Source organism: Labeo rohita, chromosome 21 (genome assembly GCF_022985175.1).
Source record: "Labeo rohita strain BAU-BD-2019 chromosome 21, IGBB_LRoh.1.0, whole genome shotgun sequence".
In the NCBI taxonomy this organism is placed as follows: domain Eukaryota; kingdom Metazoa; phylum Chordata; class Actinopteri; order Cypriniformes; family Cyprinidae; genus Labeo; species Labeo rohita.
Window position 1 is genome coordinate 30,259,647 of NC_066889.1, and position 27,018 is coordinate 30,286,664.

Consider the following 27,018-nt stretch of genomic DNA (forward strand, 5'->3'; position numbering starts at 1 on the left):
AGTGAAGTAGCGTAATTTTTGTTGCATGTCATGTAAAACTCTTTTTGATTAATGTGTTTTAATTGATTATACTTTCCAGACCACACATTTGTTCTAAAAGCACAAAACCCGTCGTGAGTTTTGAATGGGTGTCTATGGAGGATTGGCTCAGTGAGCCGTCGAGCGCCCCCTGCAGGAACACACAGTTTGCGTCTCATTACAAACAGTTGTTTTCCGCTCAGTGTTTGTCTCACTCGGTGTATGTGCGGCTGGGTCCCTGACACATGTAAACACTCTCAGTCCCGTTCAGGTGCTGTGTGTCTTTGTCCGTTCCTGTCCGAACCGAACCGAGCCGAATCATGCGGCTCCGGTCCTGCTGTGTTTACAGTGCGGGAGTGCTCTGTATTCTGCTGTTAATCGCCGGGATTGCTATGGCTTTGACGCAGGTCTTTGAGAAGCTCATAAACAACAAAATAAAGGAGGTCAGTGAATATGAGTGTGGGTTCATACGTTCATTTCATATTTATGTTGCATTCTTCGTATATGCGCTGTATGAGTGTGGATTCATATGTTCAGTTGTGATTTTCATATAATTTTTATGATACATTCTTCGTATATTTGCTGTGACTGTCTGTGTGTACTGTTTGTGTTGTGCTCCAAAAAGTGTCATCTCATTTTAATTTAATTTTTATTATATACTATAATATATAATATTTCATATTATTATTGTTATTATTATTATTTTCTAATATTATGAAACTTTAATATACACAATATTAATTTGCCATGTCATTTCAGTTCTATATGTGATCATTATAATCTAGCATTATTTTTAAATTTTTATTTTTTTATTTTTTTATTTAGATTATGGTTTATATTATATAATGTTTTATAAAAATCGAAAAATGTATTGTGTGTAATATTATAGTATTTATTATATACAATATTATATAAATCAAACATTATTATTATTATTATTATTGTTATTATTGTTATTATTATTATTATTTTCTAATATTATGAAACTTTAATATACACAATATTAATTTGCCATGTCATTTCAGTTCTATATGTGATCATTATAATCTAGCATTATTTTTAAATTTTTATTTTTTTATTTAGATTATGGTTTATATTATATAATGTTTTATAAAAATCGAAAAATGTATCGTGTGTAATATTATAGTATTTATTATATACAATATTATATAAATCAAACATTATTATTATTATTATTATTATTATTATTATTATTATTTTCTAATATTATGAAACTTTAATATGCACAATATTAATTTGCCATGGCATTTCAGTTCTGTATGTGAGCATTATAATCTAGCATTATTTTTAAATTTTATTTTTTTATTTAGATTATGGATTATATTATATAATGTTTTACAAAAATCGAAAAATGTATTGTGTAATATTATAGTATTTATTATATACAATATTATAGAAATCAAACATTATTATTATTATTATTATTATTTTCTAATATTATGAAACTTTAATATACACAATATTAATTTGCCATGGCATTTCAGTTCTGTATGTGAGCATTATAATCTAGCATTATTTTTCAGTTTTTTTTTTATTTAGATTATGGATTATATTATATAATGTTTTACAAAAATCGAAAAATGTATTGTGTAATATTATAGTATTTATTATATACAATATTATATAAATCAAATTATTATTATTATTATTATTATTATTATTATTATTATTATTATTTTATTATTTCCAATCATAATACCATCATTGTAAATTATGAAGCATTAATATAAACCATATTTATTTACCATGGCAATTACATTCTGTTTATGGATTTTTTTTTCAGTGTTATTATTACAAAATTTCACTTTAAACAGTTTAGACTAAAGATTTTTAGAATTTAAAAGAATATTGACATCATTAAATTTCTATAAATATGCTAAAATAATGTAATAACATATCAATATCATTTAATATCATATTCATATACCAAATGACAAAATAACACCATGTCCAGAAAATGCACACAGACTTTTGTACATATGCACATGGAGTTGGATGTGAAATATAAATCTATGATTTTATGAAGTTGTCTGTTGAAATAAAGCAGCTTTATGAGTTTCTCTTCCTTAATTGTTTTTTAAACTTTGAGTTTGTAAAAATAAGTTTGGTCATTTCTATCCACAATTCACTTTCCCTTACAGCAAGTAGTTCTGGAAAATGGAACGGAGGCATTTTCGGTGTGGGAAGACCCGCCGCCGCCGGTTTACATGCAGTTTTACTTCTTTAATCTGACGAATCCTGCAGAGGTTCTGAATGGAGACAAACCTGTCGTCCTGCAGATCGGCCCATACACGTACAGGTCAGTGACACAGTGACACTACAACCATGTGCTCATCATGTTTTCCTCTTGATGTGTGACAGGCAGGAAGAGGATTCACATGATTTTGCTGTAGCTTTCTCTTGCACAAGTTTGTACCAGTTTCCCTTGATGACACATCAGATGGTCTGTTCTTAAGAATCATGTAACACTTCAGGGCTTCTGTATTTGTTTATCTGAAGCCACAAAAAACCTTAGAAACCACATAGCACTCTGTCTGAGAGACTTAAAACCTTTAAACCGAGCTTTTGAAACTTAAAACTGCTTCAAACCTAAAACCGCTGTTAAAAACGGCTTCAAACTTCAAGCTTTTAAAACTTAAAACTGCTTTTAAAACTGCATCAAACTTAAAACTGTTTTCAGAACTGTCAAACTTAAAATTTCTTCAGACTTTAAGCTTTTAAAACTTAAAACGCCTTCAAACTCAAAACCGCTTTTAAAAAGTGCTTCAAACTTAAAGCTTTTCTGACGTAAACCTGCTTTCGAAACTGTTGAAACTTAAAACTGATTTTAAAACTGTGTCAAAATTAAAACAGATTTTATAACTGCTTCAAACTTAAAACTGCTTAACTCTTTACGCTTTTAAAATTGCATCAAACTAAAAACCGGTTTTAAAAACTGCTTCAAGCTTTTCTGACGTAAACCTGCTTTCAAAACTGTTGAAACTTAAAACTGATTTTAAAACTGCGTCAAACTTAAAACTGCTTCAAACTTCACACCATTAAAACTTAAAACTAATTTTAAAACTGCATCAAACTTAAAACCGGTTTTAAAAACTGCTTCAGACTTTAAGCTTTTCTGACGTAAACCTGCTTTCAAAACTGTTGAAACTTAAAACTGATTTTTAAACCTGTGTCAAAATTAAAACAGATTTTATAACTGCTTCAAACTTAAAACTGCTTAAAACTTCATGCATTTAAAACTTAAAACTGATTTTAAAACTGCATCAAACTTAAAACTGCTTTTAAAACTGCTTCAAACTTCAAGCTTTTAAAACTGATTCAAACCTAAAACTGCTTTTAAAAACTGCATCAAACTTAAAACTGCTTTCAAAACTGCTTTAAAATGAAAGCTTCTTGAAACTTCAAGTTTTAAAAATGTAAAAATAACTTTAAAACTGCTTGAAACTTTAAGCTTTTAAAACTTAAAACTGCATTTAAAACTGCTTCAAACCTAAAACTGCTTTTAAAAACTACATTGAAATTAAAACTGTTTTCAAAACTGCTTTAAAGTTAAAACTGCTTCAAACGTCAAGCTTTTAAAACCTAGAAATGCTTTTAAAACTGCATCAAAATTGAAACTGTTTTTAAAAAGGCTTCAAACTTAAAACTGATTTAAAACTGATTCACAGCTTTTTAAACTATATCAAACCACTTTTTGCTTTAGTTTTCTCTTGCACAAGTTTGACGACACATCAGATGCTCTGTGTTCATAAAAACCACATACCGCTTTACATTTTAGGATTTATTTACTGTGAATCACATGATTTGTTGTTTCAGAATTGCTCCGCTCCATGACAATGTTATTTTCATTAGTCAGTAAGAACTACATTTGCATTTCCTCTTTCAGGGAGTATCGTCCGAAGGAGGAAGTGAAATTTATGGACAACGGAACCAGAGTGGCGGCTGTCAATCCAAAAACGTACGTGTTTGAGCCCAACATGTCAAGCGGATCTGAGGCCGACATCGTCCGAACGGTCGACATTCCTGTAGTGGTGAGATTGTGATCTCTGACCTAATAAAACCACAGAGAAATGAGAGCGTGTTAAGTGTTAAATGAGTGAATCTTGTGAAAGCGTGTCACTTTTCACCCTAAATTCAAAATTAAAAAAAAAAATTATGTTTGCATAAAGCAATGAATTCCAAGATGAGATAATGCACTGTGTATGTGTGTTTTTGTCTTCAGACTGTGATGGAGAAATTCAAAGATAATATAGTTATTAGGCGCATCATCTCGGACTTGATGAAAGCAAACAGCATCGGCATATTCGGGACATTCAGGGTCGGTGACCTGCTGTGGGGTTACGAAGATCCGCTACTTAAATTAATCAAAAACATTTTGCAGATAGACGACCACTTTGGACTTTTCTATAAGGTTAGTGGCCGTGGTGTGTGCTGTCAATCGTCACTATTACTAGTACAAGTGTTACACCTCTAACAGCTCAGTGTGTGCGTCATTTTGCTGTGTTTGTGCGTTAGACAAGAATGACTCAAATCATGTGTTTTGTTTGAGGTTTGTGGCATCAGTCAGTAGCTCTCTCCGAATATTAGGTTCGGCTTTCGGAAAATAAAAATTCAATACGTTTATTCATTTTGGAGGCATTAAATTGATCAAAAGTGAATCTTTGAATGCACAACTGTTTGATAATAATCAGAAATGTTTCAGCATATTAGAATGATTTGTGAAGGATCATATGACACTGAAGACTGGAGTAATGATGCTGAACATTCGGCTTTGATCACAGCAATAAACTACATTTTAACGTGGATTCACATGCAAAACAGCTGAAATTGTAATACTGTTTCACTGTATTTTTGATTACACAAATACAGGTTTTGTGCAGGTTTTCGTAATTCATTCTCATGTCATTGACTACTTTTCAGAAAAATGGCACAGACGATGGTGAGTATGTTGTCTTCACGGGAAAGAAGAATTATCAGGACTTTGCTCGTATAGACGAGTGGAACGGACAGAGGTAAAATCAGCAGAAAGCTCAGAGTCTTGTTTTATCTCCAGAAGATTCATTAATGGATTCAGAACAAGTTGCACAATCAGCATGTGCTCAGAGAAGATTGATTAATGGATTATTTGTTCTGCTTGTCAGTACATTGAACTGGTGGACTACAGAAGGGTGTAACATGATCAACGGTACCGACGGAGCATCTTTCCATCCAATCATCAAAAAAACAGAGAAACTCTATATATTCTCCTCTGATCTGTGCAGGTGAGGACATAGACCATTTAAACACACTGATCTTAATTTCACTTAAAAGTAGGCATGCATTCAATCGTTTAAAAGTGACAGCAAAGACATTTATAATATTGCAAAAGATTTCTATTTCAAATAAATGCTGTTCTTTTGAACTTTCCATTCGTCTGTGAATCCAAAAAAATAGTATGCATCACAGTTTCCACAAGAGTATTGTGCGGCACAACTGTTTTCAACATTGCTAATAATTAGAAATGTTTCCTGAGCAGCAAATCAGTATATTAGAATGATTTCTGAAGGATCATGTGACACTGAAGACTGGAGTAATGGTGCCGAAAATTCAGCTTTGATCACAGAAATAAATTACATTTTAAAATATATTCAAATAGAAAAGAGTTGTTTTAAATTGGAATAATATTTCACAATTTTACTTTAGTTTTGATCAAATAAATGCAGCCCTGGTAAACAGAAGAGGCTTTTTTTTTTAAATATTTAAAAAATCTTGCCGACCCCAAACTTTTGAACAGTACAGTGTGTGATGATAATTCGATGAGTATTAATATATGATGTATGTATAATCTTAATATATGATTAATATAGTGTAATGTGATGAATATTCAGTTTTTAAACAATATTTTAGCATATTCACATTCACTTGCCAAATCAAGAAGTATAAAGAAGTTTTATCAATTGTAATTTTTATTGTACATTTTCTAAAAGTGAATGATGATGAGTCACTTAGTAAATGTTTAGATTATAGTTTATAGTTTAAAAATGCTCTTATCGATTCAGTATTGAGCATATTGGATCTGAACGTATAACAGAAAATGATCATAAGTGACAAAGCATTTTTCCTAAAAGAGTGATTTAGTGATCTTTGCTTTAGATCACATACTGTATGTGGGTCAGGCGTATGATTCATTGTGCTGCTCTCTGTGGTTCCTTAATTAGATTGAAATCAGGCTTCTGAACAAGTAAAACTATTCAGGATTATCAAACAGGGATTATCAAACATAAAAACATGTTACAAAAGAACTAATTCTTTTGCCAGAAATATTTTATAGGGAAATTGGTCACACAAATAAATGAGATGTGGGTCAAAATGAAATACAAAGAGTCATTGCTTGTTTACTCAAATAAGAAAACAATCATAGTCCTAAATCTTTCAGTGGTGTCAGTTTATTTGAGTTTCATGCATGTTTGTGTTGACAGGTCTATATATGCCCAGTTTGAGTCTGAAGTGAGCGTACGAGGGGTTTCCGGTTTCCGTTTCGTCCCACCCAGCGAGGTTTTCGCTAACCTTACGATTAACCCGGATAACGCAGGCTTCTGCGTGCCGGCCGGGAACTGTCTTGGCTCCGGCCTCCTCAACGTCAGTGTCTGTAAAGAAGGTCAGTGAGAGTCTGAATGCTGTTTGTGATTGTACAGATGCCGGGACGTCCTGCTAACATCTGTGTCTCTTCTCAGATGCGCCCATCATCATGTCCTCGCCTCACTTCTACCAGGCAGACGACAAATTTGCCCAGGATGTGTTTGGGATGAATCCCAACAAGGAGGAGCACGAGACGCTCATTGACGTCAACCCGGTATGTTTGTATAAATGCTGAAAATCACATGTAAACCTACCTTAACCAGAAGGCCATTTTTTTTCTCTTCGCTGAAAACAAAATTGTGCACGAATCTGCAAAATCACAACCAGCCGGATGCGTTTGATGTTTATGCTTTGTCTATGCAATTGCACTTTTCCAAGTAAGGAATTTCCACTACACACTGCATGGAAAAGTGCAATGCAGTGGCAGTCAATCGACGCTTTATTGCACATCAATCCTTTCCGTATGAGATCATATGAGCATGTCGGCACCTGTTTATCAAACGTTTGCAGTGATAAAACAGTAAATGATCCTCTTGGTTGATAAACATACACCTGCATTTGTTTTAGTTTAAATTATCTTCAGGCATCAGACAACAGAACACCGTCATGTTCAGATGTGAGATAAGCTGTCACATTAAATATTTTCTCATTATATATTTTTCATTTAATATTTATGTGAAAATATATATGCTTTTTTAATTTTAGAAACGTTTGAAAACCCCTGGTTTAGCTTAAAGTGTAGTGTGCATATAACGAGTATGTGTGCATGTAATGAGTATAGTGTGCTTATAATGACTATAGTGTGCATATGAGTATATTGTGCATACCTATAAACAACGAGTATAGTGTGCATGAGTATAGCATGAGTATGCATGTAAATAATGAGTATAGAGTGTATATAATGTGTACAGTGTGCATAGGAGTGTAGCACTTATATATAGAGTATAGTGTGCATGTATATATATGAATATAGTGTGTGTGTGAGCATAGTGTGCATATGAGTATATAAATAAACAATGAATATAGTGTGCAGGAGTATAGCATAAGTATATGTGTATATATTTAATATAGAGGGTGCATATGAGTATATACGTAAACCATGAGTATAGTGCCTATGGTGTATGTATGTAATGAATATAGTGTGCATATAATGAGTATACATGCAAACAATGAGTACAGCGTATGTATACACTATACTCATATACAGTATAATATGCTTAAGTATAGTGTAAGTATACGAGTATGGTCTGTGTATAGTGAGTATAGTGTGCTATAATGAGTGTAGCGTTTATGAATATAGTGTGTATATTGAGTATGAGTATATACATAATGAGTATAGTCTGCATATGAGTATAGCATGTGTATAATGAGTATGATGTGTATATAATGTATAGTGTACATGTATTGAGTAGTTTGTATATAATGAATGTAGTGTGTATATAATGAAAATCATGTATATGAGTGTGCATATAATGAATATAGTGTGCATATAGTATGCATAGAATTAATATAGCGTGTATATAATTAATATAGTGTGCATATAATGAGTATATAGTGTAAACAATGTATAGAGTGTGTATTTATCTGCACTGCCATAAGAGGGCGTCATCACACCACACTCAGGCTACAGACCTACAATACTATTGAGACACAGATTCAGTTTCATTATAAAACTCACGTTTCTGACTGATAGCAATGCAGAGTGAGTGAATGAATAAATAACATCATCTATTCTACTATTTACCGACAGAACAAACACATTTTACACTTGTGTCTGAGTCACTTTCTGATAAAGCAGATGATGTTAGGATGATGTTATCTGATTTGCCAGTTAGTCCAGACGCGTCCCACTTCCTGGCAGGTAGTTAGTAATTAAACCGGTGGGTGTTTTGGATATTTAGTGTATCGTGGGAGTTTGTTTAGTTTTTATTCAAAAAGTTTCTACAAACCATTTGTACAAAAGACTCAAGGCATCCAATAAAATCAGACATTTTTGCATTTATTCATGCACTAAGAGCATGTTAAATAACTGATGGTGTGTGTTTGATAAGTGCTTTTGCTGCATGACTGGGATCTACATGGATCAGCAGGGTAAAGTTTACTGTGGGTGTGTTTTATGGTGTTTGTATGTTCAGTTGGAACAGATTGGAACTGTGCTACAGTAACGGTATCAGATGGTACTACCACCACGTACCATGGTACTGAATGATTATCATATATACTGTTATTGTATTTGATTCTACTGAAGGATAAAGGTTAGAGTCAGGCTTTTTTTAATGTGCACGTGAATCTCTTCTATTGCTGGCAAGGTGTGTGTAGCTTTTTGAAATGTCATATCAGTTTCCATCATGTCTTCGGCACCCAGCACACATGCAGCTTCCCAACTATTGTGGTGAAATGTTCGAGTGTTAAATGGGTCGCAGATGTGCTGTAAGACACACACACACACACACCTCTGGATTAATTGGTAGATAAGCAGATATGTTTGAGTGTTAACATACTTTTCACATCCTGAAACAGCCGGTGATCAGAATCCAACCAGGAAATATCTATTCTGTGAAATCCAGTCTGACAGAGTTTTTAAGTTTTGTAAAGGGATAGTTCAATTAAAATTCTGTCATTAATTACTAACCCTTGTGTCCTTTTAAACCCCTAAGACCTTCGTTCATCTTCAGAACACAATTTAAGATATTTTTGGTGAAATCTGAGAGTTTTCTGACCCTGCATTTCATCAAAAAATATCTTAGTTTGTGTTCTGAAGAACACAAGGTCGAAGAACGAAGGTCTTGCGGGTTTGGTTCATATGAATTCAAGTTCATAAAAATAGACTGTATTTACTTTATTCTTGCATGATTTCACTTTATTATTGCATGCTTGAGTGATTGATCAGTTCATGATAATCTAAAGAAAAATATGTCCTTAAGTTAATATTTTGATAATTTAACAACACATTCGCATTTTGCAGTTCTTTAGTTAATGGCCATGTGGCGTGCAAGTAAATTAATTAAAAATATATATATTTTTAAGTCTTTTATTTGAATGGTTTTTATTTTACAAATATTTAAATGTGTACACTTTTATGATTTTATACATATTTAGTTCATGTTTTATTTTAAGACAAGTTGTTATTATTTTATATATCATTTATAGCAATTGTTTATAACACAAGTAAAAATTCTCCATATATTCCAGAACATTTGAAAATCCCTGGTTTAACTTGTAGTATAGTGTGTATATGAGTATTATGTGCATTTAAGGAGTATTGTAGTGTGCATATAGTGTGCATATAAGGAGTAGAATGTGCATATAATGAGTATTGGTTGCATATAAGGAGTAGAATGTACATGTGAGGAGTATAGTGTGTGTATAGTATGCATATAAGAAGTACAATGTGCATATAAGGAGTATAGTGTGTATATAATGAATATAGTGTGCATATACAAAATATAGCATGTATATAGTGAGCATATAAAGAGTATATAATGAGTATAATGTGAATGTAAGGAGTATAGTGTGCTTATAACAAGTATATTGTGTATATAAGGAGTATAATGTGCATATACAAAATATAGTGTGTATGTACTGCACATATACAGAGTATATTGTGCATATAAGGAGTATATTGTGTATATAACAAGTATAATGTGCATGTAAGGAGTATAGTGTGTATATAATGAATATAGTGTGCATATGATGAGTATAATGTGCATATACAAAGTACAGTGTGTATATAGTGAGCATATAAAGAGTATATTGTGTATACAATGAGTATAATGTGAATGTACGGAGTATAGTGTGCTTATAACAAGTATATTGTGTATATAAAGAGTATAATGTGTATACGATGAGTATAATGTGCATATACGAAGTATAGTGTGTGTGTATATAGTGCACATATAAAGAGTATATTGCGCATAAACGGAGTATAGTGTGCAAATAAGGAACACTGTGTTTGTATATAACGAGTATATTAAATCTTGTTTATTTTAAAATTCTTTATTTGTTTTCTAATTTTAATTTTAGTTAGCGTCTTGATGTTTTTATTTAAATGTATTTATTTAATTAATTAGCTTTTCATCATCTCACGAAATCCCAGGGATTTGAGAAACCCAGTATTGGATAATGTTAAGCAGTAGTCGAATGGTTATTTTTGCATTGTTTCTGATTTTTTTGTGTGTGTGTGTGTTTGTTCTCAGCTCACTGGAATGTTGCTTCGGGGTGCGAAGCGTGTTCAGGTGAACGTCTACCTGCATCAGATCCCAGGGTTCAGGTGAGGACGAGTCTCTTAGGTGACCCGAGTTAGTTTCGCATGGACTGCTAACATTTTTTCCAGAAAATAGAAAGAACTAGAAACAAAGTGGCTACACACACCCCTGTTAAAACCACAGCACCAATATCACATCCAAGATAATCCAAGTTTATTTCAGTGCATTTAATTATGCTGTTTCCAGAAGTTTGAGGCTATTAACGTAAAACTCAAAGAGATTGTTTTAGACCTGAAGCTCCAGATTTATTTCAGATTGGGCAACGCCTGTTTGGAGACCCACTGTTGGGTTACATGATCTCATTACATAAGTTTCTCCTGAACCATGACCTGAAGTAGGTCAGTCCAGCTGTAATGATTGACAGCTGCGTGTTTGAGTTATATTAGGACGTGATCGAGCGGATCGGTTTCCGAGACTCAACGCTACTCAATGTCCCACTTGACCCGACAGCTTGTTGGCTTGGTTTTGAAATGCGATCTATCTGAGAGCACAGATAAATCATCCTCGTGAGCGTGTGAACGGAAAACATCTCTCCTTGTCTGTAATTATCAGTGTGACACATGGTTGTGAGCTGACTTCCCACAGTCCCATTTATCTGATAGTGTGCATCCAATGTGTGTGTGTGTGTGTGTGTCTGTTTGCATTCATCTCAAACCTCATCCCATGCTGATGGGTCTAAAGCACTTATTTTATTATCACTGATATACTGTTAGAGTTTTAGTTGCTATTTTAAATTGGATTTTATTTTTATAGTTTTTTTTTTTTGTTTTCTGTTTAAAAAATATATCTATATGGTTTATTTATATTTATTCATTTTAGTTTATTTAGTTTTGCAGCAGTTATTTTGGTAATTCAATTTAAACAAAAAATAAATAAATAAAATGAAAATAAGCTAAAATTATATATATATATATATATATATATATATATATTATAGTATAAATATTGCATTCATTTCAAACTTCTGTTGATGGGTCTAAGTGGATATTTTATATTATAAATTTAGTTATTTTGATTTTAGAGATTTTATATTTTTCTTGTTAATATTTTTATCAGTTTCACTTCTAATTTGTAGTTTTTCTTATAAATCTGTATAGTTTTTCTTTATTTATTTTGTTTTAGTTTTTGTTATTTAAGCACTTTTAACTTAATTAAAATGAGACATATAAAGATTTTTCTGTTTTTTTGTTTTTTTTTTTAGATTTCATTTTGTTTCAAGTAACTAATATATGTATATATATATAATAATAATAAATTTAATATTATTATTATTTATTTATTTATTTTTACAGTTTTAGTTTTCTATAATAAACCTGCTCAAAACATCTTCATGTACCATAAAAATCATATTTTTTAAAAATCATAGAGATGTGTGTGTTTGTATCCGTTTGCATTCGTCTCAAACCCCATCAATATGCCGATGGGTCTAAAACGTGTTCTTTTATTATTATTGATATACTATTAGAGTTGTAATTACTATTTTGAATAAGATTTTATTTTGATAGTTTATATAGTTCTTTATAGTTAATTTTCTTTTTTTTTTTTTTTTTTTTTTTAAATATATATAGTTTATTTATATGTATTAATTTTAATTTATTTAGTTTTGCAGTAGGTATTTTGGTAATTCAAAAATATTAAATAAAGTTTAAATAAGTTAAAGTTTTTTTAATGTTTATGTGTATATATATATATATATATATATATATAATTTTTTTTTTTTTTTTTTTTTTTTTCATTAAATATTGTAAATATTGATTCATTTCATTTCAAACTTCTGTTAATGGGACTAAATGAATATTTTATATTATAATTTTAGTTATTTTGATTGTAGAGATTTTATTTATTTTTTATTTTTTGTTTATTTTTTTTTCTGGTTTAAGTTTTTTTTAGTTGTAATTTTTTTAGTTAAAGTTGTAATAATTTTGTTTTTAGTTTTATATAGCTTTTATTTATTTTTATATATTTTAGTTTTAGTATTAGTTATTTTAGTGTTTCAACCTAATAAAAATGAGAAATAGTGCTGAAACAAACGTTTTTCTGATTTTAAAACTTTTTTTTTTTTTAGATTTTATTTTGTTTCAAGTAACTAGAATATATATATTATTTTTTACAGATTTCTATAATAAATCTGCTCAAAATCTTCAAGCACCATAAAAATCATATTTTCTCTCTTGGTTTGCAGTCAAACTGGGAAGATCCGGACGCTGGTGTTTCCAGTGATGTACCTTAATGAGGTAAAGATTTAGAAAATCATCATCAGCAGTATCTTTTTGCAAGGCTTTTATAGGATGTCAGTATTATTTGCATGTGAAAACGTGTTTAAATAGTTGAGCGCAGCGCTTGTCAAGGTCAAGGGTTCAATTCCCAGCAAATGAACTGAAAAACCTCACTTTTACTCACATAAATCAATATATATACAGTTTGTATAACAAATCACAACTGCTTTTTTGTTTATTCATCTTTACAAAACGTAACCATATAATATTATTCATCTCTAATTTGCTAAGTGCAACTACAAGGCATGATGATATTAAGATATATAAACATTAACATTATGATTTTCTGTAAAGCTGCTTAGCTGATTTTAACTCTGATTATTGTTGCCGTCCAGACGGATTTAAAAGGAAAAATCTTTCTTGCATGTTTATTTTTTTTTTCAAACTGTTTTGAACTCATGTTTATGATAAAGAAGTTCAAAGCATCTGCTTCACGTCCCAATGCGAGACTTTTTCATCACGTCTGGATGGACAGATTGTGTATTTGCTTTTTTTTTTGAGATGCTAAATTAGGTGAAAGGTGCAACAGATAAAGTGTCCAAACATGATGCAAAATCTAAATGTACCTTTGAACGACACAAACCGTGAACGACTAAATGAGACAGAGAGAAAGTGTTGCATCAGTTTGACTTGTGTTTGTGTTTACTCTCATTAGATGATTTGATGGGTTTTCTCTGGATAAAAGTGCAATGTCAAATGAGATCTTAACTTTAAAGCAGATATTTTGAGTTCACATTATCAGACAGGACGTCCAGTAGAACAACAAAGGAACTGAGCAGGGAATATGAAAGTGTTTTTCTTCATTTCTGTCTCTTCTTATCTTCTAAATGCTGCTATCCTGTTTTCCAGAGCGTCGTTATTGACGAGGAATCTGCCCGGAAGCTGTATACTGTTGTTACTGAGGCTAATGTGATCATCAACATTCCCTTCATAGTGATCAGTGTAGGCATCTTACTGGGCGTCGTCTTCATCGTGTTCATGTGCCGACAGCAGACGCCACTGGTGAGGCTCTCACATCGCTTCCTTAACTAAAACTTTTAATTTAATAAAAAAATAAAATAATTATATATATATATATATATATATATATATATATATATATATATATATTATTATTGTTTTTTTTATTTTTTATTTTAGTTTTATTTCAATTAACAATTTTTAGAAAATAAAAAAGTATACAAAAAAAATAAAATTAAATAAAAATCATAATAGTAAATATATTAATAAATAATTACTAACATTAGCTATTTGCAAGTCACTTAAGATCATGAACCATCTGCTAAATTCAAAAATGTTCATGTAAATAAAATATAAATATTAGATGAATATTAGAACTTAAACTAAGCTAAACTTAGACATGTTACTTTCACAATTAACTGAAATAAGTTGAAACACTGAAATAAAACTGAACATGGAAAAACTATTTAGAAATTATATATATATATTCAGTAACTTTGTTACAAATGCATGTAACAAAGTTACTGAAAGCTTAAATAAAATATAATTTAGATATATTAATATTTTTCATATCTGGATTTCTCCTCTTCTGCAGCTTGCTTCCTGATTTAGTTTAGCATCTTCTAAATGCATAAATTTATATGTAAAGTATAAAAATAAAAAAAACCTATTTAGAAATATTTAAAAAAAAAAACATTAAGCACCATGCTGTTTTTGCAGGTTGTCTCTTCTGCTATATTAAGGGATTTTTCTTTGCAAACCAAGATTTTAAGTTTAAGGACAAAAACAAAAATGATTACTAACTGAGAAAAACTACTTTAAGAAGGACATTTTACTGTACAATCATAATATATTTTTCACTATTCAAGTCGAGCTTTTATTTTGAAAGGCTATTTCTAAACACAGAGGTCTTCTCCGCAGCTTATCAAAATAAAAGTTCAGTTTATCTTAAAATTGTGACAAATAAATCACAATTGTACAGCAGAATGTACTTCTTAAAGAAATAATAATAATACAGTTATAAAAAAGGAAGGAAAATATAGGAATAATCACACTACTTTTATTCCATGTTTTAATTTTTGCAGTAAACCTTTGTCAAAATTAAAAGTAATTGTTCAAATTTCTTTTGATTACATTTTAAATGATTAAATTGTTGATGTTTTATGTACTTAATAAATTAAAATCTCAGAAATATTTAAACAGACAACATACAATTTCATAAATAAATAATTTCATATGGATATATTATTGTGAAAAATATAATAAAATAAGTTGTTAAAGTTTTATAAGTTCAATTGATTAGACATGTTTTACGATTATTACAATTTAATTAAACCATTAAAATAAAATCTAAATTTAATTTGAGAACAGTAAAACAGATTTCATAGGGCCCTAAAAATGTTTTGTTCAACTTGTAATAAATTGTAGAATTTTTATGATTTCAAATATTTATACTTTTAATTTAACAATTAAAACAGAAAAATTGTAATTCAGAAAAATTATTCCAGAAAAAATTAAAACAGAAGTTCCAATAGAATGTACTTTACGTTTTATGATTTAAAATAATTATGCTTTTTGTTTACTTTAAATGATTTAATAAAAGAGTCCAGAAAAATCCGAAAAATTATTCTAGGAAATTAAAAATAGCATGTACTCTAAGAGTACAAATTATAGTAAACATATGCTGAATCACTGTTATAATTATGAAGGGGTCCTTGGAAATTTTTCTCCCCTGTTAAGCCCCAAAAAGATTTATAATGAGCCATAATTTATGATGCATATAGCACTTTTCATGTGAAATGCACAGGACACTCGAGTCACATTTGATTAGCACTGACAAGTTAACTGCATGATCTTCGAATAAGCACAAAAAATACCCAGCACACATCAATACTGCATAAAATTGTCCAGCTTTAATCGTTTTTTCCATTGCAACACATTCTGCGATTGCATTTCTTCACCAAGGCCACATGAAATGCTGACTGTAACTTCATTTGCTGTCTTCTTCCCTGTTTTCTCTCAGAGCACCGAGGCCGAGCGGCAACCCCTGCTTTCGTCATAATCTCCCCAGACATCGTGATGAACTAACATGTGTTGAGACATTGAGCTTGATTTCATTTTCAGACGGCCAGAGTCGGTTCAAGGAGCATCGCTGCATGCGACAGAAGACTCAAAGTGCAAAGTTTGTCTCAGGTCACCTGGCCTCAAATCCAGGTCTTTCGAATGTGTTTTTAATGCATTTAATGCTTCAGACGATTGATTGAGTGTCACAACCCAATAGCGCAGGCGTGTCTACATCAGCCAATGAGATTCATGTGCAAAACTAAACAATATACTGTACCAGAAAACACTAATTGAGTGACCGCAGATCTAATGCAACACGTTACACATCACCACTCGAGATATAGATGTGACCTGTACACATCACAACCGTATTAATACACTTATGCAATTGCAATGAGCTCATCTGGCGAATAAACTGACAGCGGTGCCAGTTCATGCTGATTTCAGTACTAATGTACGTTTTAGTCTGCTAAAACTTGTCACTAATCACTAAATCCTTTTTTAAAATGACCAAATATCTTTGCACTTGTTTTCTCCACTGCCATACTAAGCGATGTACTCAAATGCAAACCAAGACTTTTATGGTACTTTGGCTCAATAATGTTTTTAGAGTCATTTGATAACACTTTTATGATATAATGACCATAATTGCTAATTTAAACTCTAAAATGACAACCTTGTTTTCAGTGTTCAGTAAATGAAGTTTCATAGTATTACCACAGAGTTAAAGGAGAAGTCCACTTCCCAAAAAAACAACAATTTACAAATAATGTACTTGCCCCCTTGTCATCCAAGATGTTCATGTCTTTCTGTCTTCAGTCGTAAAGAAATTATGGTTTTTGAAGAAAACATTTCAGCATTTTTCTCCATATAATGGACTTCATTGGTGCCCTGATTTTGAACTTCCAAAATGTAGTTTAAATGCAGCTTCAAAGGGGCTAAACGAGGGGCTCATTTTTTTTTTGAAAAATAAAAATTGGTGTACTTTTTAAGCACAAAAGCTCGCATAGCACAGGTTCTCGGATGCACATCCACGGTTGTTCTTGAACGATTCTTTAATGTGACTCATAAAGAACGAGTCGTCTCGGAGAGTGATTCGTTCAGTCGCACATGCGCAACATCCTATTAGGTTCTGTACTGGAATTAGTTCACCTGTTTCAAGTCTTCGGGTTTTTTGAGTCGTTTGTTCATCTTATGGGGCTGTCACATGACGCTGATTTTGCTAAAATTAACGAAATGACTCAAAAAAGATTCGTTCATTTTGCTGAACGAGACTCAAAGGTCCGAGTCGGTAAGATGATCCTAACTTCCCGTCTAAGTTCATCATCTGTGTACTTGGGCTAAAAAAGGTAAAGTATGGTGAAAAATTCCATCTTATTTTCTCCTACAGCTTCAGAATCATCCAACATCGTTGTAGCTTTTTGTTTGTAAACAGCGTTTGACTTACTTGCACTTTCTTAGTCTTTGCACGTTCGCTTTGTAAACACTGGGTCTGTAGTTCCGCCTACATTCGGCGTGACCTTTCAGCATGATTCAATAGTACGTTGTGAACGCGCATCCCAGAGCCTGTGCTACACCAGCTTTTGTGCTTAAAAAGTATACACATTTTTATTTTTCGAAAAAAAAAGAGCGATTGTTTTGCTAGATGATAAGACCCTTCATCCTCAGCTAGGATCGTTTAGAGCCCTTTGAATCTGCATTTAAACTATATTTCGGAAGTTCAAGTTTCTTTACGACTGAAGACAGAAAGACATGAACATCTTGGATGACAAGGGGGTGAGTAAATTATTTGTTAATTGTTGTTTTGGAAGTGGACTTCTCCTTTAAGAAGATTTAGCTTGAACGTTTCAGTTTCCTCAATACATTCAAGTGTTTGGTTTATTTGCATGCACTGATCTGACTAATTTTTATTTGTTTATTTGTTTATGTTTATTGAAACCTCATGTCCTGCATTTCATGTTTTATTCTTGTAGGTGTTTGGTTTGGGTTTTTAAGGTTTGAAAAGGGAAAATTTGAGAGTTGCTAGTTTGTTTTTATTGCATGATGTTTGTGGGTTTGATCTGAAACTGTGGTCTGATTTCAGTTTCACTTCAAAGTTCTTTTCCTGGAGTGGAAATGTTAATTAAATCTCATAATTGTATAATGATAATGTGAAGTGCGTTTATGAATTAAGACTCGGTGATGATGTTTGCTGGAAACAGGCTGATTTAGGTTTTAAAAAGGAATGTTCATGATTGCTTCCATGTTTAAAATTCAGTTTATATGCATTTATTTCATCATGTGAGCATTTTGTTGATGTTTTCTTTAAAAAAAAATATATTGCACTATCAATGTATCAAAAATAAAGAGACAAACAATAAAACATGTTAACAAAAAAGCACGTTACACCATCTCACTTTATGTGTCTGTTATTTACAAAATAAATACGTCCTGATTCTTGTAGAAGCCGCAGCTGATAATGAAATAGATTTGCTACAGATTCTTTTGCCATGTGTGTTTGTATTTTATAAGATCAAACATCTCGGCCTCATTAAATCTGAATCAGAAACTATAGATGCAAAGTTCATATTTTACACATTATCAAGATCTGTACAACTATAAAACATCGATGATGAAACTGGAGTTCTTGCAGACGTATTCCTGAGAGGTTTCTGACGAGGTGAATGTGTCAAGAACAGGCCGGGTCATATTTTCAGCCCAAAATCAAATAAATTAAAACAGTTCTGATTTTGGAGGTTAATATGACCTGGGCATTTCTTGCTGAGATTCACCTGAATACAGTCTTGAGATTGGTGTCGATCTGAAAGTTTTCTGCTGTCTTTAGATGTTCTGTCAGATTGATGTAGGTCTTGATGTTTGAGAAATCAAGGGATGCACAATTTTGTTTTCCATCATTTTGATTTGGTGTCATAATCATCTCCCAGTCACGCATTTTGGGCTTTATTGAAGGAGCACGTGTGCCTCCTGAAAGAGAAAGGAAGCAGGTAGGTTAAACTTCAGTCACATTTCCTGCTTGTACTTAAGTGTAGCATAAATCTGAATTGCTGTCGAGTTGCTGATTCACACTAGGGTCAATGTTTCTTGTGATAAATTCTTATCTGTCTTTACAGCTTAAGGTTCAGGTTTCTCTGTAAAAGTATTTTTGTGATTAGGATAGCATGTCTGTAATCATGTTAGCACGTCAAAAATCCCTGTACAGTCCTTACAAAGTGAATCGAATCGCGTGTTTGAATCATCAAATGCGATTCGGCTTTTAATCAAATTGTATCAGACTGTAGATGGTTTTTATGTCGACAAACTGTCATTTAGCGATATTTCACGATAAATTGGCGTTTTTCAGAGCATCAAAAATCCTCATGAAGCACTGTACACTCCTAACAAAATTAAGCGAATTGCATGTTCGAATCCGTTTCTAATATGATTTGATTTTGAATAGCATATTGAGTCATAATGTAGACCATTTACATGTTATTTATAGTGTTATTTTGGAGTAAATTCGCATTTCTCAGAGTGCCAAAATCTCTTGTGAGGCACCAAAATAAAGCGAATCGCGTGTTTGAATCATCAAATGCGATTCGGCTTTTAATCGCACGTGTATTGAATCAGACTGCAGATGGTTTTTATGTCGACAAACTGTCATTTAGCGATATTTAGCGATATTTCGAAAATAAATTGGCGCTTCTTAGAGCGCTGTACAATCCTGACAAAATGAAGCGAATCACGTGTTTGAATCTGTTTCAAATGTGTTTTTATTCGCTCGCTAATTGTTATTATTTTTAGCGTTATTTCACGGTCAAATTCGTGTGTCGCGGAGCGCCAAAGTGAATCGAATCGCGTGTTTGAATCATCAAACGCGATTCAGTTTTGAATGGCACGTGTACTTATGTAGACACAATCATAGCCATATTTCGCGATAAGTTTGCGTTTTTCAGAGCATCAAAAATCCTCATGAAGCACTGTGCACTCCTAACAAAATTAAGCGAATTGCATGTTCTAATCAGTTTCTAACATGATTCGGTTTTGAATCGCATGCATATTGAGTCACAATGTAGACCATTTATATGTTATTTATAGTGTTATTTTGCAGTAAATTTGCATTTCTCAGAGTGCCAAAATCTCTTGTGAGGCACCAAAATGAAGTGAATCGCGTCATCAAATGCGTTTCATCGTTTTTTCGCACGTGTGTAGATGGTTTTTGTCAACACGTCACATATCGATATAAATTTGCGTTTCTTAGAGTGCTGTACACTCCTAACAAAATGACGCGAATTGCGTGTTTGAATCGGATTCAAATGTGATTCAGTTTTGAACGGCTCGCATATTGAGTCATAATGTGGTTCATAAGTTATTTATAGTGTTATTTCGCGATCAAATTCGTGTTTCACGCAGCGCCAAAGTGAATTGAATTGCATGTTCGAATCATCAAATGTGATTCAGCTTCGAATCACATCCATAATGAATCACAATGTAAATTGTTTTTATGTTGGCACAGTCATATAGCGATATTTCGCGATAAATTCGCGTTTCCCAGTGCTCCAAAATAAAGAGAATCGCATGTTTGAATCAATCGCACGCGTATTGAATCACATAGATCGCGTGTTCGAATCCGTTTCAACTGCGATTCAATTTAGAATCGCTCGCTTACTGAGTCACAATATTGTTTTTTATGTTGCTACAATCATATAGCAATTTTTTCCTCGACAAAAATCTGTTGTGAGGCACCAAAATGAAGCGAATCGCGTGTTTGAATCATCAAATGCGATTCAGCTTTGAATCACATACGTAATGAATCACAATGTAAATTGTTTTTATGTCGGCACAGTCATATAGCGATATTTCGCGATAAATTCGCGTTTCTCAAAACTCCAAAATGAAGAGAATCTCATGTTTGAATCATCAAATACGATTCCGCTTTCAATCGGATGCGTATTGAATCACATAGATCGCGTGTTCGAATCCGTTTCAACCGCGATTCAATGTAGAATCGCTCGCTGAGTCACAATATTGATCGCTACAATCATATAGCAATTTTTTCCTCGACAAAAATCTGTTGTGAGGCGCCGTACACACTTGACCAAACGACACGAATCGCGTGTTTGAATCACTTTCAAATACGATTCGGTTTTGAATCGCTTCCGTATTGAGCCACAATGCCCCGCTTTTTATGTCCCGCTACTAAATATTACCCGTCTTTTAAAGGATAAACATATTTTCTAACAATCAACTTTGGGTTGGATGTTTATATTTGTTTTGTCTCCAACATCTTCAAACAGGAAGTGACATCATCCATTCGTTGGAGGGAAAACATCAAACTCTAGTAAGTATTGTGAGTTGGTTTGATTAATTCTGCCATGTTTTGTTGTGTTGATTGGTTTGTGTTTTTGATCCTGTTTGATCAAATCAGTTTTTAATACCATAATTTCAAATGACGGTTAAAAATATAAAAATGAAGTTCAAGCTGACGTCCTCGTCTCAATCTATCAGTTTGTTGTCTTTTAGTCACCTAAATGATCATCACTTTTCATAGAAATACTTCTACAATATATATATATATATATATATATATATATATAGTATATATAATTATATTTAATATATAAATTAATTATATTACTATATATATTTATATGTATAAATTAAATGTACTTTTTAAAATAAGATATATAAAAAACAACATACTTAAGCGGTTTATTCATTTTCTGCTCTGAATGTAAAAACAAATGTCATAGTTTTCCATTTTTCTAAGTTTTTTGCTTTTAAATAAAAAAATATGAATGCAATGTACACAGACCTTGCATATTCTTTTTTTTTTTTCTTTTAGATTAATTTTTTTAAAAGTTGCATAGTTGCATGGTCACCTGCAGTAGTTGGTTCCGCACTCATAATGATCTCTGCATCCAGAACCCACGGGTTTGAGAGTGTTCCATCGCCACAGTAAAGAGCGCTTGGCCCGATGGATCAGTCCACTTGCCCAGTCAGTGTCAATGGGTGCCGCCTGGGCCTACAGACAGACAGAAAGTGTGTGTTAGACTGAGATGTGCAGCTTTCATCACGCCCAGTGCTGTCAACTCAAAAATGTTGTTGCTAGATTTAATTACTCTTTTTAAAAAAGTCTCATTTGTATCATAAATCAATTTATTTCTCTCAATTTGACCATTTATTTCAGAATATTGTTTGTGTCTTACAATTCTGTTTTTTTTTTTTCCAAAATGGAATAAAACATTTCAAAAGTAATTGCACCTTTTTATCTCACAATTTTGTTTTTTTTTTTTAATTGCAGTTGCATGCTTATATTTCACAGTTCAGGCATTTCTTCTCAAAATATCTTGCAGTTCTGACTTTTTTCTCAGAATTGCAATAAAATAGTAAACTAGTGGGGTCAGAACTTTTCTTAATTTATTATTATTTGAATTTGCTCTTTTTCAGTGGCAGAAATGGGCCATACTGAGGTGATATGCAGATGTTTAATAAGTAATCTTCCCTGCAATTTGGAGAGGAAATTATGTCCCAAATTTATACATTTAGACACTCAATCTGCTAAATTTAGAACGCTGTCAAGGTCGGTCAAACCCCAAATATTTGCTCTGCGAGTGACATTGAGCAACTTCAGACAATAATTTACAGAAGCGTCGCAGTACATGTGCAAACAAAAGCAGCAGGCAGAATAAAACAAGCGCTTGAGCCCGTCACGCAGCGTCGCTTTACAATCACAGGAAACTGATGAGATGAGAGCTGTGTTATTCCAGCTGGAGGAAACATTTCACATGCACATCACCAGATGATCCTGTTTTAGAAACAACTGACACATGCAACTGACTCCAGATCAGCTAAGAGTCTGTTTTATGACTGACACTGATACGCAGTACTGATCTCTTGTCTTATTTGTGGTATATGACCGTAAACCCATATGGCAGCTAAATAAATAATTTCTTAATTAATATTATATAAATATTTGCCAAAGTATATTTCAAAATTTATTTATGTTAAATAGTTTTGCCATTTTTTATTTTTTAAAAAGCATTAAAAATATATTTTTGCCACCATTTATTTTAAATGAAGTAAATACAGTACATTTTATAAGAAAATAAATATTATTTCAGTCTTTCTATTTTAAAATTTCATGTTTAATTTAATGTGTTACTTACCAAATCTTTGTAACTCTTTGTAAAATTGACTAACATTTTCTAGCATCAATCAAGTTTTATTTATTTAGCACTTTTCCAAGCAAATCAATGCAGTTCAAAATGCTTTACATAAAAATAAGCGATTGACACAAATGTTTAAAAATGACAAATTAAATGAGATCAAAAGTAACATTTAAAAAATGCCTAAGTATAAAAAAAACAGTAATGATGAAAATAAATGCAATTTAATTCAATATAATGTAAAATGATTAAAGTTATTAAAAACAAGTCCTAAAAATAGTTATAAGCCATTGTAAGAAAGCAAGACTAAAAAGAGACGTTTTAAATTTAGATTCGATTTGTTTGCACAGCTGAATTTCACCAGAAGACTGAGTGAAAATGCTTTCGGCACCGGTTTTTCCTGTGTAGTAGTGATATATTTGGTCACTGCTGGTGTTAAATTGTTGATAGTGAGATGCTGTACCTGTAAGGCCAGGAGCAGAGACAGCAGAGCGGTCAGGATGAGCAGACGCTGGGTCAGCGGCATAATCTTTAGTCTTTTGCTGAACGTGTATCAGTGAGACAGAGCCTGAGCTGGACGTTCTTTATATGAGGCTGATAAGACTATCAGAGATCAATGATCAGCAGAAATGAGGACGAGTCCACGTCTGCAAGGGTAACCAGACCTTTATCAAACCCACTGCTAATGAGAAATCATATCAAACACAGTGAGCTGGAGGCACAGCAGTCAAACAGATGACGAGCTTCACGTTGGTCGCTCGGATCATCCTCGTATTCTGTCTTGTGTTTACCTGCTCAAAGTCCAAGCTGAGCTCTGATCGAGATTCCCACACGATTCCTAGGAGAATATAATATTGGAATAACAGTGCAGTGATGAAAAATGTGAAATGTTCTCACCTACTGTAAATATAAGTTCTCACAACGTTCAATGAAAGTTATGAACAAGGGTTCTTTCAGTAACATTAATTCAAACTTTTCAGAATGTTAGCACGTTATGGAATGTTTTTGTGAAACATTTTAGCATTGATGTAACATTTTCAAATGTTACTACGTGTCAGTTTCCAGTGGTTCGAAGAACATTCAAATGTAACATGATAAAATGTAACATTTTCTTAAAGGGACAGTTCATTCAAAAATGAATTCTCTCGTTATTTATTCATCCTCATGTTGTTCCAAACTTGAATGAGTTTCTTTTAACTGCTGTACATAAGGAAGATATTTTGAAGAATGTGGTTAACCAGACACTTCCTAAATGGATTAATGTACTATGGAAATCAATGGCTACTGCCAACAGTTTGGTTACCATCGTTCTTCAAAATTTGAGTTCATCAGAAGAAAGAACCTCGTACAGATTTGGATTTAAGTTTTTAAAAGTAATTAATACACAGACTTAATTTATATTTGAATTTTAATCATTTATGAAAGATCAAATGTTTTTAAAAACTAGAAATATGTGTGTTTTTGTTGTTTTTGAGGCTCAGACTCAGTTCTCCTCACCTGTCCAGCAGAGGGCAGTGTTACTCCAGCTCATTTTCTCACTCATTTCAGATGATAGTGATGATGATGGCGATGTTTACACATGATGTTCTCTTAATAACATGCATGTGTTTGCAGTGCTTTACTCTGTTCTTCCCTATTGCAGTGAATTTCAGGAAATGGTCAGTTCACTGTGGGGGTTTTTTGTTTTTACATTTAATGCAAAGATTCTGACCACATCTTCCTTTCTTTCCAGGCAACATTTTAGCATAATCGTTGAAGTAACGATGAACCACATGTTTTTCTGTATTGACAAATGTAAAAATGTCCTTTAATGATATTAAAATGTAAAATACAAATATAAAAAGATGTTCAAAATATAATGAAAACATGTATTTAAGTACAGTAAAATACTTAAAAGCAGTGATATTTGATTATCATTGAGATACTTTCATAGTTTTACATTGTTTCCAGTTTAATTTTGTTGTGTTTTTGTGTCAATTTTATTTTTTCCCAGTCAAAGGTTTTTGAACAGTAGGATTTTTAATGTTTTTTTTTTTTTTTTAAAGAAGTTCACCGGTAAAACAGTAACATTTTGAAATAGTTTTACTATTTAAAATAACTTTCAATTTGAATAGGCTACATTTTAAAAAAATATAATTTATTCCTGTGATCAAAGCTGAATTTTCAGCATCATTACTCCAGTCTTCAGTCAAATTATCCTTCAGAAATCATTCTAATATGCTGATTTGCTGCTCAAGATTTTTTTTTATGATTATCAATATTCAAAACAGTTCAGTACATTTTTCAGAATTCTTTGATGAATAGAAAGATCAGATCAGCATTTATCTGAAATAAAAAAGGCATTTTTTTTGGAAAATAAATGACAGAAATTAATGTTTGTATTTAGCGAGGATGCTTTGAATTGATCAAAAGTGATGATAAAGACATTTATAATGCTACAGAAAATTTCTATTTTAGATAAAGGCTGTTCTTCTGAACTTTCTATTCATCAAAGAAACCTGAAAAAATTCTACTCAGCTGATTTCTACATAATCATGATCATAAATGTTTTTCTGAGCAGCAAATCAGAATATTAGAATGATTTCTGAAAGATCATGTGACTGGAGTACTGATGCTAAAAAATCAGTTTTGAAATCACAGGAATAAATTGCATTTTAAAATATATTCAAATAGAAAACAGTTATTTTAAATAATAAAAATATTTGTAAATGTTACTGTTTTTAGTAAATGCAGGCTTGGAGCAGAAGAGACTTCTTTAAAAAACATTAAAAATCTTACTGTCCAAAAACAAAAACTGATACTGAAGTGTTTATTCATTTATATTGTGAGTTTGTTATTTTACATCAAGTTTAAGTAATTGAAAATGTCAGCTAGCTTGGCCACTGGCTGAAATAAAATAAGTTAAGTAATGAATGTTTTTATGGTTCCAGTTTTAGTTACCGATAAGAACCCTGACTAGCAGTGGTACTGTAGCAACTGTAGCAAGAGGAACTGAGTAGTTCTGATCTTGTTCAGTAATGCTGCTATTCTGAATGTTTATTATTACAAATTTTCAATGTTTATCAGCATCAGCATTTTATTTGCTCAAAATGCTCTTGAGCATAAAATCATATTATATTAGTGCTCCTGTTACTTTATTAAAAATGACATATAATTAATCAGTACTGTTTGCGTAATTTAGGAGCTGGCACTCCTGAGTGATGACTCTTATTATGGGATGTATGGCGGTCATGGGTAACCATGGTAACGGGGTTCCTGATGTTCCGGAAAGTTTCAACTCTGATGACCCGTGAAGAGGAAGTGCTCAGTACTTCTGCATCACATGATCTCAGAGAGTTCAGGTACAGGTGTGTGTGTGTGTGTGTAGAGGGTAACCCTCATGCTTCAGATAGCAACAGTATGGAAATGTTATATTCAAATGCTCTTGAAACATTTACATTTAATCATTCAGCAGACGGTTTTATCCAAAGTGACTTACAACATTTCAGAAAAAGCCTTCAATGAACGATGTATAAATGACATTTATTAAAAACCAGAAAATTTTAAACGGATGTGCTATTAACGTTACTGGGTAAATGTTTCCTCGTAACTTAGAGAGAACATTGCCAGAATGTTCTGAGAGAATTCCCTGTTAGCTGAGCCAGATGCTAC

At 32.1% G+C, this 27,018-nt stretch overlaps 2 protein-coding genes across 2 annotated transcripts; one reads left to right on the plus strand and one right to left on the minus strand.

Annotated features, from left to right (window-relative positions):
• Positions 1-215: 215 nt before the first annotated feature.
• On the plus strand, positions 216-18,076 carry scarb2c (scavenger receptor class B, member 2c). Its single transcript, XM_051092910.1, has 12 exons — positions 216-461; positions 2,181-2,338; positions 3,926-4,070; positions 4,262-4,450; positions 4,960-5,051; positions 5,181-5,300; positions 6,498-6,676; positions 6,753-6,871; positions 10,854-10,927; positions 13,105-13,156; positions 14,048-14,200; positions 16,182-18,076. The coding sequence occupies exons 1-12, from the start codon at positions 339-341 to the stop codon at positions 16,218-16,220; spliced, it is 1,443 nt and encodes a 480-aa protein (XP_050948867.1). The 5' UTR covers positions 216-338; the 3' UTR covers positions 16,221-18,076.
• Positions 18,077-18,701: 625 nt separating this feature from the next.
• On the minus strand, positions 18,702-24,092 carry LOC127152336 (liver-expressed antimicrobial peptide 2). The gene is made up of 3 exons (XM_051092940.1): positions 23,831-24,092; positions 22,081-22,223; positions 18,702-19,186 (listed from the first exon to the last, which is right to left on the minus strand). Exons 1-3 carry the CDS (start codon positions 23,891-23,893, stop codon positions 19,147-19,149), a joined length of 246 nt encoding a protein of 81 aa, XP_050948897.1. The 5' UTR covers positions 23,894-24,092; the 3' UTR covers positions 18,702-19,146.
• Between the last annotated feature and the right edge of the window lie 2,926 nt (positions 24,093-27,018).